This window comes from Calypte anna, chromosome 3 (genome assembly GCF_003957555.1).
Source record: "Calypte anna isolate BGI_N300 chromosome 3, bCalAnn1_v1.p, whole genome shotgun sequence".
Taxonomy (NCBI): Eukaryota; Metazoa; Chordata; class Aves; order Apodiformes; family Trochilidae; genus Calypte; species Calypte anna.
Window position 1 is genome coordinate 27,980,262 of NC_044246.1, and position 13,332 is coordinate 27,993,593.

General features: G+C 40.1%; 1 protein-coding gene across 6 annotated transcripts in view; it reads right to left on the minus strand.

Moving 5' to 3' along the window:
• Positions 1–13,332, minus strand: part of ARID1B (AT-rich interaction domain 1B) — a 330,726-nt gene that overhangs the window by 88,933 nt on the left and 228,461 nt on the right. For all 6 annotated transcript variants that reach the window (XM_030448695.1, XM_030448697.1, XM_030448698.1 and 3 more), the window contains one exon: positions 11,078–11,321. In XM_030448695.1, the coding sequence (XP_030304555.1) occupies positions 11,078–11,321 (244 nt within the window). The remainder of the gene's footprint in view (positions 1–11,077; positions 11,322–13,332) is intronic.

Consider the following 13,332-nt stretch of genomic DNA (forward strand, 5'->3'; position numbering starts at 1 on the left):
GACTCTTTTAAATGAGATTTCAGGAAATTGGAAGCGAGGAACAAATGATCTCAAAGGAAAGATTTTTTTCTATGGGTAGCATAAAGGGAAACTGGTCATGTGGTTTGTGCTCTCTTTCATCTTACAAAGCCTATAACCCTGTAAGAAGAAAGATTATTTTCTTCCTTAATTCATGCATTGTAACTGAGCTTCCTGTTTTATCAACAGTATTGTTAAACGACTTACTTATCTGAGTAAAAACCAAGGGTTGCCTCCATAGTCCCTCAAATTAAGACGCAAATAATAATTAAACCTTCCTTGTATCCACATAGTAATGTGAGCACAGATGCTTTAAAGATCTAGCAACAAGAGGACCCTTTCAGATACAGCATCTATGGCCTTGCTGGGACACTCTGGGGGAGATATGGCCCCAGAGCCCTCCTGGCCTTAGGAAGTTTTTGGTGGCTGGCTATGTGGTTTGCTGAAGGTGAGATCACAAATGGCTGATTTGTTCCACTGCAGCAAAGCATCTCTATACATGAATATTATCCATTTAAGCCACACTTAGGGATGCTTCCCATTACAAAAAGTTACCAAGATCGTTGCTGGAGCTGTCCCTGATTTTCTCTACTACCTCTTAAAACCTTTGTAGTCCAACAACATAAGATTACCTAATGTACACAAGTTATCACTCACAACCCATGTAAAATCAACAGAAGGTAAAAAACCCAATTTGCTTCTTGTGAAAGTATATAATTCTCAGACTACTAATCCTTAAAAGTTACGCTCCATTATCTTTTTCATATATGTGTTACATTTACCATATCAAGGACTGTGAACAAGTTCCAGAGATGTCACTGTAAGCTAGGTGCTAAATTGCTTTCAAATCTGCATTAAAAATGGGACACTGTGCTAAGGTGGCCTGCTCTGGCTTTTCTCTACACACATGCAAGAGCACAAACATGCTCATTTCATGACGCGAAGCTACCTGTTTGACATGATATAATATTTCATTCAAAGCAAAGTTGACAATGACAGGATGAGGTAGTTATTCAGTATTTTGTCTCATCCTCATTCCCTACTTACAGCACACTACCCAAATATCACTCTCTCTATAGAACAATTCATTATATTGTGGACTTTTTAAAGAGAATTAAGTAACTGAAATTGGGGTCTGCCAAATTAGACATACAATTTTTATTCCCAGGTTGTGTAACCTCTGAGTAAGGTATGAAGACTTTCAACAAATACTCAGGATTATAAAGTGAAATAATTGTTAGTATTGCCTAAATTGACAACAGGCTCAGTGACAAAGTACAGGAAGCAAATATTTTGTGTGTGTCCCTCAGGCCAAAGCTCACTCCGGAAGCGAGGGGCAAGTAGCAGCAGCCACCCCAATAGGATCTGTTTTAACCATACCCATCCAGAAGTTAATTCTGTGTTTGAACAAAAGTAAGGCACCACAGCACTTTTTCCTGAGATTGTGGCAACAAGCCCAAAGCAAGCCATCCATGGCAATGTTCAAAAGGCTGTGACTCACCCAAATAATGAATGGATTTCCAGTAGGCCACAGCAAGCACCTCTCTGCTCCATAACTGTTCCTCCCTGACAAAATTCAAAATCCTACTGCAAAGCACGATGGCAATAAAGCTCCTCAAAATTAAGCACACTTCATTATATAAGTGAAGGCATACATCAGTGTAAATCTAGGGATCACTGCCTCTCTATCTTCAACAACACCTACCCCAGACTTGTAATTTCACCATATAGTTACGAGAAGTTTCATTTCAGGAGATCAAATTCTTTCTGCTTCCACCTCTGCCTATCTCCGGGTTCATTTAATGCATTATTTCCATTAAGCTCAGCAGAGTTCCCAGCCCAGGGTATTTCTGCTGGAGGCTGATCCAGAATGGCGCAGCCCAGGATAGCAACCAGTTAAATCTTTTCTAATCCCTGCATTCAGAAATGGTGGCTCACAGTGGCTGGCATGCAGGAACTGAATAGAGCAGGCAAGCTTGTATTCCTCTCACCAGGCTAAATTAATAAAAACAAAACCTGATTTCTCCTTCTTGTTTTCCTATTCTTCCTGCTCCCCAATATTTTTCTTCTTTCAAACAATTTTTTTTTTTTTTGGGGTTTTGTTTGAGCAGCTTAATGTTTGGCTGCCTTCTGAAGAAATGGGCACAGTGACAGATGAAAGGCCGTATTCATCGCCTAATTCAGAATAGGGAAAAACCGACTGCTGTGCATTTAAGATTCTAACAACCTTGCAATTTTGTATAGCCGTTTTCCCCAACCCGTTCTTTTGAAGAAATCTGCTTTTATTCTGTTAATAACTAACCACAGTTGCAGCAGCATGGATCCGATTAGCAGTTCTTACGCTACAAAGGAGGGGGGGGGAGGGCTGCGAACAGGGTTGCCAATTTGTCCACCTGGGTCCCCAGGAGAAAGATTAGATGAGGCGCTTGCTCCTTTCTTCCCCACTCGCTCGCTGCTCTGCACTAGACAGACCTCTTCAAAGCTCAGCCACTGACTTCATTTTTTTTTTTCTTTTTCCTTCCCAAAGTCTCATTTAACCACCCCTCCACATGTTTTGCACTCTGTGTCACCACATCCCTCCAAAGCGACCGTGTGAATTGGGATGAGAGGGGCTGGGGAGAGGCTGCGGCTGCAGCTTGCCCAGTGCTTTCTCTCGCACCTCAATGGGGCCTCTGAATTGCTTTTAGGTTTTGTAAATTACATTTTCTTAAATTTGAGCAAACTGTTGGAAAAAAGTGAGCATGTTCTTCAGGGAATGATCCAAACCCTGTAACCATACTGTATTTTATTACTCTGTCCTTTTAAACCTTTCATAAAAACGACAGTTTTGCTTGCATTGAGACTGAAGTAGAAGGCTGCAAAAAGCTGCATGGATTTAGTAATTCATAAATACTTGAGACAAGACATTTGTCAAGACATTTGTTTGTTAATGCAAAAAATATATGCTTCAACCACAGAAAAAATATTCTGTAATTCCTTTACAAAATGTCAATTAGCAGAATACAAAATTGTAACTGATGCAAGTGCCAAATATCTAAAGTCTTCTAACAAAGGACAGGGTAATATTTCTTCCTTAGATTCAGCTCATTTCTTACTTCCAGAAATGAAACCTACCCTGCCACACACCTGAAACTTAAAACCTTCAGAATTCTATTTAGGGAGTTAATACAAGTTCCAAAAGGAAGAATTTTTTGCTATCAGTGCTCATTCTCTAGACTGCATTTAGAGAGAGTTTTTCTCTAAGCTATTCCTCATTGCATCTACTGTTTATAAGAGCTTGAGAAGTGCAACAAATGTAGCAGATATACACTTCCAGCACCTAATAAAAACCTTAACTGTTAATTTTAACATTGCCAAATTCTAACAAAATCATGTATCAACTTCCCTTTCTAATACTTGCAGTGTGAAAACTAAAGATGATACTAAAGAAAGGGCGAATGTGAACTGATATTGCTATTTCTTATCCATATTCCTTTTCCCTTAATACAGCTACACATAAGAATTTCTCTGAATAAATATTCATCATCTCGTGGCATTAACTCAAAAGACTAGCAGCAATAGAGTTTCACTCCTCCCTGGCTCCTCCCGACTCTCTCAAGTCCAGGCAAGCAGGTGGAAACTGGAGCAGAGCTGGTATGTGGCAATGAACTATTTTACTAGTTCTGCCTGCAACGTCTCATACTAGTCCATTGCCTGTGATTAACAGGCAAAATCAGTAGCAAAATGTAAGTGCTTTCATTAACACTGTCCTCAAAAGAACAAACTCTCAGATAATCTATTTTTTTCTCATTGCATATTACACAGTTCTGGTCTCAACGGTTCTCAGGGGCGGGGGAGAAAAGGGCAAGCTGAATGCATAAAGAATAAAAGCACCTTGAGGCAAACCTGCTTCTAAAAACCATTTGGTGGGTCTGATCTTCCTGAAGACAAGATCTATCATGCCACATTTCATCTCGCCCGACAACGATAAGCTCCAAAGACCAGTGCAGAAGTGGAGCAATTCTTCATGTATTTTTAATCAACTGAGAACTTTCATCCAGTGAGTTCCCTCCACAAGGTCACACACACCACACACGGCCACGTGCCTCTCGTGCAGTTTGCAAATGCTAACTTCTATGTCAGCTTCTGTTTGGAAGGGGGAGTATCAATGTTAGCAACTCCTGGTTATATCATTTATAAACATGCAGATGTGGATTATTAAAGATTAATGCATTTTGGGATTGGTGTCGGCATTCCGTTTGTCTCACGCCGAAACCAATTCTGTTCTTCATTAGTCAACGACAGCCCACATCACCCTGTTGTGGAAGAGAAATCAAAGGTGCAAGCATGAATTGAGAATAAGTGATGAAACTGATTACTAAGAAACTTAACGGCTGTAATCAATCAACACATCACAATAATTTGAGTCCAGTGTTATCTAGAGATGGGGAACAAACAGAAAAGCTCGCCGCTTGAGTGAGTTGTTCTTTTGTGTTTGTTTTCTACAAACCCATTTTGCAACTGGACTTCCTTAGCTATCTATCAAGCTGTGCTGTCAAAGGGCTGAATCTTTCCACCCACACCTCAGCCTCCATGAATTTAGTCCCTAAGAAGGAGAGTGCTTTTCATTAATGCTTTTCATTATTTAAAAAAATAATTATTACCTGGAGATGGTGAAAACCTCTTCTTTTGAGGTTTGAGCTACCTTTTAGCTGGCCCAGAATTAATCCAAGACATAATTTACAATTGTTCAGGTTCTTTCCTCTAAGGAGGGACATACCACGTACCTGTCTAGTCAAGTCTGACACTAACCATGAAGCATGAAGGCCACTTTAAATATCTCTAATGCCAGTGATAATGGCAGTCCATTGAAAAACTGAAAACTGCAACAGCCTATCCCATCACAGAAAACAGACCACTTACTACATTTATGCTCTGTTTTATCTAGGTATAATAACCATCTGTCAAGAACAACAAAAAATTAATGACAAAAATGTGAGAGACTTTTCCCATTCGCTCATCAATCACTGCTTAGTATTGGAAAGGACAAAGAAATGACAACCTTTTAATTTATGATAACATGCTAATTCATGTTCTATTTGGCAACACAAAGAGCGAAAGAGAATCTATGTTTGTGCAGCCAAATAATGACAGATAAAAGCTCCCAAATGTTCAAACCCAAATATACACCGTATTAAATTTCTTGACAAAAACCTAAGGTCAGGTTGGACCTGAGCAACCTGATGTAGTTGAAATTGTCCCTGCTCATTGCAGTGGTGTTGAACTACATGACCTTTAAAGATCCCTTCTAACCCAAGCCATTCCATCATTCTATGAAACTGTAAGTGGGTTGAGCGAAAAAAAGTCAGAAACAAATGCACAGATTAATGGTTAAATGTAAACAGTAATTGTTCAGTAACAGCCTTGAAGTATATATCTAAAACTAACAACAAACATACCCATCAAATCTTGGTGGCTGTGGTTAAGTACATTCGAATTTTGTTACGTGAACCAGAGCACATGCATAATTATGCAAAGATTTTAATTGGATTTCAACAGCTGTCATACTCTAGTACTGGCTGTTGGGCAATTGCCGGGATGGTGAGAACAGGCCTTGCAGTAATCAACAAAGCTGCCAAACTGGGTATGGGGCAGAGCTCAGCTGTGGGGATGCAAGTGTCACCAATCTGTCAGTCTGGGGGAAGTTTCCATGAAGCACTTCTAGCGTGCTGGAGGACCTTCAGCACTGTGCTCCACAGACCCTGTAGGATCTTCCATCCATGCGACAGAAATACTTGTGCTGGCTTTCACAGCAATGAAACACCAAAAACTAAAATGTGTTAATGTGAAATATAAAGATAGAAAACCCAGATATTAAGCAACTGAAAACACTTAAAACTATAAATCAAAAAACTGCTCATAAAAAAATAACCAGGACACTTTGATTTTGGTGACTTACTATTTATTCTACCTGACGCTTAACTTGGCACTGATGAGAAGCAGTGAATTGATGGTGCTGAAATCTGAGACTGTTCTCACGAAAACCTTACAGGAGGAACTCAAAAAGCGTGGCCCTGTCTCATTTCATCTTCTGCACCTGTTCTGGGAAGACCAGCTCTGCAGAGAAGGATACCCCCCTGATCTCTAGGGCCACACTGCAAGTATGATAGCATTTTTTTGATAAGAGCCTTTTGTAGCATGAGCTTTCTTCAAGAAAACTAGATTGAGACTACTTAAGACTATTCACAAAGCTCTGAGACAGCAGATTATTCATCAGTTGTGACCTGGGCTGCATTCTAATCGGTATCACAGGTTAGATGCTCCATATGCTAGAAGCAATGCCTCAAGCCAAAGCATCTTACAATTTCCTTGTTTATCCTCATGTCAAAAGACAGAAAAACTCTAAATGTTGTTTAAACCCTTTGAAGAAAGGGTTTTAAACTACTGCTATGTGAAACATTAATATATTTCATTTGTAAGCATTCTAGATCTGCAAAACTGCTGAATAGATGTTTTGTGCACTAGCAGTGATTAAGAACATAGCTACGTCAATGGCATTCTGTGTTTTGTTTTTTTCTGGTCCGGATGCCAATGAACAGCATGCATCTTCCTTGCAACAAGCTGTTGCAAGATTTTTGCCTCCGGAGAAGCCAAGGGGGAAATATTGATAAATGTGTTAAAATAATCTTTATAGACAGAGGGGATCAAATCCCTTATGCAAAGATCTTGTTTTGCAATTATTTTAGGGGATCTCTAAAACTTAAAAAAAAAGGAAACAAAAATGTTATGAATTCACTTTTATAAGGTAGTCTTTTAGAAAAGAGTCCATGCCATACAAAATTCAAGTTAGTGCTGGTCAGTGGAGAAATTATGTAGAACAGCTCAATCCAAAGCAAAAGATTTTTCCAAATTCTTATTTAAAAAAAGATGAGTCTGATCAGCTTTGTCTTAACGCAGCCACTTCTGGAAACAATCCAACTTGTAGGTTCTCCTTTTATAAGGCATGAAAAAAAGCCTCACTCCTATTCAGATTTTTGCATTAAAATGTCTTCTGGACTATCACAGACTATTGCTCTTTTTTTTTTCTTCTCTCAGCACTTCAGTCACTCTGTCCACACATTGACTAATATGCACACCAAGACAAGATTTCTGGTTACAGCTGTCTCTAAGCATCCCATTCCCCTCTTGCTCCTTTTCTGCCTGGAGTATTCTGCTGGAATTCTGACAGGTCCTGGATTTCAAGCTAGCTAGCTGATCAATACAGGAGGGGAAGACCTCCAGGTTTGCAGAAAGTAGAGCTGAATCACATCATCACTGAACAGAACATATCTATTGATTTGTATCATTAACAGAATTTAAAAATTGGGGTCTTTTTACCCACAGGAGGGTGCTGACCACTGGTTATCATAAATTCAGATGGCTGGCAATAAGATTTCTAAGCAAGAGTATCCACACATGGAAAATTGTAAATCCAGCTATATCCAAGCTCCTCGTTGAAAGAAGACATCAACACAATTGTAATAAAAACAACAATGCAGGTGATGCTTAACCACGTGAAAATAAGCTTTTTTGATCGGAGAAAAATTAATGCACTAAAATTGCGAGTCAAAATACTAATTTATGTGAAAAAAACTTCTTTACATACTTCTAAAATTACTTATTGGTAATCATTATTAGTACAGCAGATAAAACTGCTGTAGAGGTTTAAAAATAATGGAATCTTTTAACTCATACAAAATCTGCTTGTCCATCATGGGTTAAGAAATTCCTGGACTATCAGCAATCTTCCACAGTACTCTTAATACTAAAAATTTTTGCTGCTTACACCGCAATGGAGAAAGAGCTGACAAAAGCCTTTGGCCAGTGAGATCAAAATTGGGGATGGGGGAAGAAAGGGGAGTTTAGCTTATTTACATTTTTGCTTTGTTAGTAAGCTGGAATGGTTGGAGCAGGAGAGGGGAAAAAAAAAAAAAAAAAAAAAAAGACAGAAAAGTGAAATTAACAGCCACTAAATCTTCTGGCAATAGCAGTGCATTTTGATGATGTGCTGTGTCAGCTTCCACTAATGGTTTAGGGTTGAATTCAGGCACAGTTCAAGACCCAAAGCAGCGCAGGGCTTCACATCTCATTCTTTGGAAGAACATGTACCCTAATTATGAAGATGGCTACAAAATAAAGAGAACAGGATTTCAGGCAAAGCAGAATAACGATCTCCACAACAGGAAATCAGAATGCCATTTTGAATCCCTAAAAATCACAAAAAATAGGATTTCAGTCCTGTAATGAATGTATGTCTGAAGGAGAAGTGTTACCATTTTGAGAGAAAACTCTCCTGAACAAAACCCATTGAAGTTTCTTTTTCTGCTCTTAGGGGTTAATCTCCCTGGTCTATTCCACTAACTCAAATGGAAACAAAGACTGTATGTGTGTGTGCCTTACCAGACAAAATATCCGTCCAGTATTTCAGAGAGCACAGGAAGGAAATGCCCACTGAGCTAGGGACGTGCCAATGTCACTGCTGCCTGTGCCAGTCCATTCCCGTGAAACTCACGGTGTGCGGCAGAAAGCAATGCAGAGCAGGCAGGCTTGCCTTGGGGTGGGGAGACAGCTTAAACAGGCAGTGGAAGGGAATCAGCCATTTGGGAGGTTTAATAGGGGGTGTTTGTTTGTCTGCCCTTCTGATGTTAAATTAGTCTTCAATTTTGTTGCAAGGAAGAGGTGTCGGGAAAAGGATTCATCGCTTCCAGTAAACCCTGGGAAAGCAACACCTTTATTTTAACGGCCTTCCCACCAAGAACCCCCTGCAACATTTTGGCTTTCCCTAGCCATAGCTATCAGCAACACAACAGCTGCTCATTTTACAATGACTTGCTGGAGAGAGAATGATTGAAAGAGCCAATCTATGTCACATGGAGAAGCTGAGGCACAACATCGCAGGAGGTAATAGGAGAGGAATGAGGTCAGAACAAACAAGGGTAGGGCGAGAACGGAGAGGAGAACAGCAGTGAATAAAATCACTGAAGGCGAGACGCTGTACCAGACAATATGTGTTTAAAAATGGCCACAACCTGAAAGCTGCAAACAGCCCCAGAAATGCAAACAAGCTCTGTATTCCTTTTTCACAGGGTCTTGCAAATAGGAGAAAAAAAGCTACCAGAGTCCTAATAATGAAGCCCAACGGTGCAAATACACTTAGGTTGAAAGCACAGTCTAATTCATACGGCTTGAAAGCCCCAGCACCCAGCAGTGTCCCACCAGTAGCAGAGTTTTAAATAGCAGCCTTGCTCATGTCATTTTGTAGCTTGAGAAACACAGCAGCAGCAGCAGCAGCCACACTACTGCAGCTGCCCAGCTCCCCTCCGGAGAGTGCTGCATCAGCTCACTCCTGGGAGTTCACCTTTAGAAAAAGAGCTGCAGAGACCAGGAACTCACCCACGCTGGGGAAAGAGCAGCAGGCAATTTTGATTTAACACCATTCATAAAAATCCTTCCTGAGGAAGAGTTGCTTTTGTGTTACTGCTACTGCAGCAGACCAGAAAACCACCATGCAAAATGGTGGCATGGCTTGTCTCAAGAGGCAGTACTTTTCACTAAACCAGTCACAAAACTGAGCTTTTGGGCTCAGCTGAAGTGATGAAGAGACTCTGACCCTGATCTTTGGGCCCAAACCCCTTCTATTTTTACCCCACTGGGATCAGTTGGTTTTATAAATGTTATTATTTTCCCATACACACTCTCCTGTTCCCATCCTTATCTATCATGGCTACAATAAAGCTATTTTCAACATCACAACGTTCTTTCCCTGTTCAGCAATCGGGCTGCTAAAATGCCAATCCGTTTACTTGTTTGAATCTGACTGTGGGAAAATGTTACCTTTCCAGCTAGCTGGACTATGTGGCTTCACTCAACAACAGGGATGGGACCCCTACTGCTCCTGCCCCACCAGAGCAAGTGCTGCTGGTCAGAACAGCGGGAGAGGGAAGAACTAACTGGAGGGCTCAGGCCATGGTTTAGTATGCAACATTCCTGCATGCACTGAGCTCACTCCCCTTTGCCTAGCTAGTTTAACCTCTGTGTACTAACAGGCATGTACTTTTTACACAAACACCTTTGTATTGAATACTGCAACACATGCTACTCACTTAACCTGCATTTAGTTTACAGCACATCTAATGAAAAGGCATCACTGCTTTTGTTTCTTTTAACTGAGCTCCACATTGAGTTTTCTGTGGTTTTGTAAGCAACTGATGTTATCCCTAGGGTAATGTCAGCACTCGCCTACTCTTAGGAATTCCTCCAGTGTTCAGAATGTCAGAAAATACTAAAAAATTTGAGCATCATCTAAAGTACACACTGATGCCTTACCTCCTGCAAGTAACAAGCCAGATGGGCAGGGACAAGGTAAGAACTGGAGTTACTGCATTCCTTTCTTTTCTTCTGGGTATATTATCAGATTTCCACAAATTTCTGAATTTACATGAATTTACTTTGTGTGACATACTCTGTGGCACAAGAGAACAAGTAGAAAGCATGCCACTGGCATTTCAATTATAACTGGTGAGGCTGGATTCCTAGTAACTTGGTGACCTTTGCAAATATTAAGAAATATCTCATACAATATTCTGTACTCATGTCCAAAATCACATTATCACAACACAGGGTTGGAAAATATCTGCTTTTTCCTGTGAGCCTGACACCACCATAAAAGTCCAAGAGCCAGAACCAATGAAAATACACAGTAAAACACAAAAGGGACCCTCTAAATAACAGAGAGAAATATATGACAGACAATGACACACAAACCAAATACAAAAAATACAGTCAAGTATTAGCATTGGTCAATGATAAAGACATATAAGAAATACATATGTGGAGTCAAGCTCAGAATTCTGAGCACTCTGAGGGCTTGGCAGCTAAAATTTAGTTGGAATTCACTCCTGCTTTAAGTATGCATTTTTTGCAGAAAGGGCCCTGAAAATAAGAGGATTCTCAGAAAAGATATTTATTTGGAGCACAGGAGTATTTTTTACTTTAATAAGTCTGTCTATCAGCTTAATTTTGTTTTTTGGAACAAACTTACCTGGAATACTCGCTGGAGAAATGGGACCAGACCTTGACTGGTTGCTTCCCACGGGAGAGCCAACAGGGGAAGGTGAGGGGCCCCCAGGGATGCCAGAGAGATGTGGAGAAGCATGTGGGGAGAACGGAGACTGTGCAGGGTTGCTCTGCTCCCCTTGGCTGCTTGTAGAGCCTGATGCACTAACAGCTGAGCTCAGGGTTGCTTCAGTTCCAGTCGGCAAGTCATCAATGGATCCAGATAAATCCTGATGAAAAAGGAAAAAAAGAATATTAGTAATCATATGAACTCAGGCCACAGGACTTGAGAGCTGGCATGGCAATGAGGTCCATCTGTTTACTTATTGCAGCAGATAGCTGAGAGTTTGTCTTTAACACTGGTTCACGTAGGTAAATGATGGCAGCAAACGAAGACAGTATGTACAATTCTCTGCTTAATCTCTAATTCTTTCGAGAAAAAGAACAAGCGAGGGCAACAGATGAATTGGAACCAAATTCACTCAACACTGAATCTAACCTTTTCCATCTGGATTAAGCTTTCAAAACTAATCCCACAAATTCTGCCTGAGCATACTAAAACTAATGAGAATGATACATCAGTTTCACTTTCACATCCTATTTCATTTTGGAGTTTGCTACCATTACAGTTTACAAACTTGACTCTTCAAGCCACCACCAAAACAAGAGAAGAAGGGTGTAAAATGTGCCACCCTTCTAACACTGGCATGCAGTTCCTTCACCTTGCAGAAGGGAAGAAGCCCTGCTCTCAGGAGCAGCACAGGACCCACCGGCCACTTTGCAGTAAGAAAGGTTGCTTCTCTATTTCTATCCAACACCAATGTACAACTCACAGTTTCTTTCCAGTTTCATTTGAATACACTGCTAAACAGTTGCTCCCTTTCAGCTCATAACTGCTTCATTTTCCATCAGAAATTTCCTTTGCAGGTCAAAGTACATCTGAATACTAACTATGAATTGCTAGGCATATTTCCTAAAGCTGCAACATGGGAGTTACACTTATTTGGATCTGTGGGAGTAATTTGTTTTTAAACTGTAAAATCAGACATGAAAGATCAAGAATGCTGTGATAATGCAAGTGGGTCAAGGAAAATGTTGATTCCTAAGCATCACAGAAAAATCTCATAAAAACTGAAAAGTGCAAAGATAGCTGTGCTTCCATGACTACCGGAAAGGCACACATTAAGGATCAAGTTACTATTTCTGTTAGTGAATTAAGGTGTAAATGAGAGGCAGAGTTACCTCACACATAAACCAGGTCATTAAATGAACACTGGGGCTTCCAATAACTGGGATGACAGGACGTTACTGGGGCTGATACTGGCTTTGCTTTCCTGGCTCATGTGTTTGCACCGCAAACAACAGAACCTGTTGCCTGAGTAGCACAAAAAGATCTGGCTTCTGCCTGAAGAAAGAGCTCAGCAACCAAAGCTTTACTGTTTTTTGTTTTTTGCTTTTTAATGTTATTTTTAAAGTTGCAGAACTTGGACAAAACAAAAAATGGCGTATTTAGAGCAAAAATACAGCCTGACATGGACTGCCTTTATTAAGTGGGAGGCTCACGGTGAGTCTACCCTAATAGAGAGATATAGACATTCTTCCAAGGCATGGAAAGAAGTAGGATTAACAGTTTAAACACCAATAAAATTCATTAGAAGCCACCTGGAATGCTACATGTTACTTACTCCTTGTGAATAATGGTAGCAAGTACAACTCACTCAACTAAGCTCTCTGATGGACACCTTGCAGACCTTATTTCCAACAAATTTCCACAAATCTCAGACACAACTCCTCTCATCACAAGTTAATTTTGCTTTTTCTGACAAGCACAAAATTGTATGTGCATTTCACTAAGCATATGAAAACGAAAAACTTCACTCTATGCATGGACTCTGCTGAGTAGACTTCCAAATCTTTGCAAACTGAAATTTAATTGTGGAATGGGATATAAACTAAATGTTTACTTTTTTAAAAACTATTAGCTGTAGAAAATGTAACCTTGATTTAACACGTTATGATACTGTATAGCACAATGTTAGAGATTTTTCACAGTAGAATGTATTTGGCAAACAGGTAAGCAACCCCTGTTCTTCCATACATAATGCAATATTCTTCTAAATGGAATCACATTGCCACTGTTGTGATGCGTTTCAAATTCTGCAGGAACTGCTGATAAAACAAATGCTACTGAAGAGCATATAATAAATGCCTGAAAACCAAATGCAGCAGAATAGAATCTAT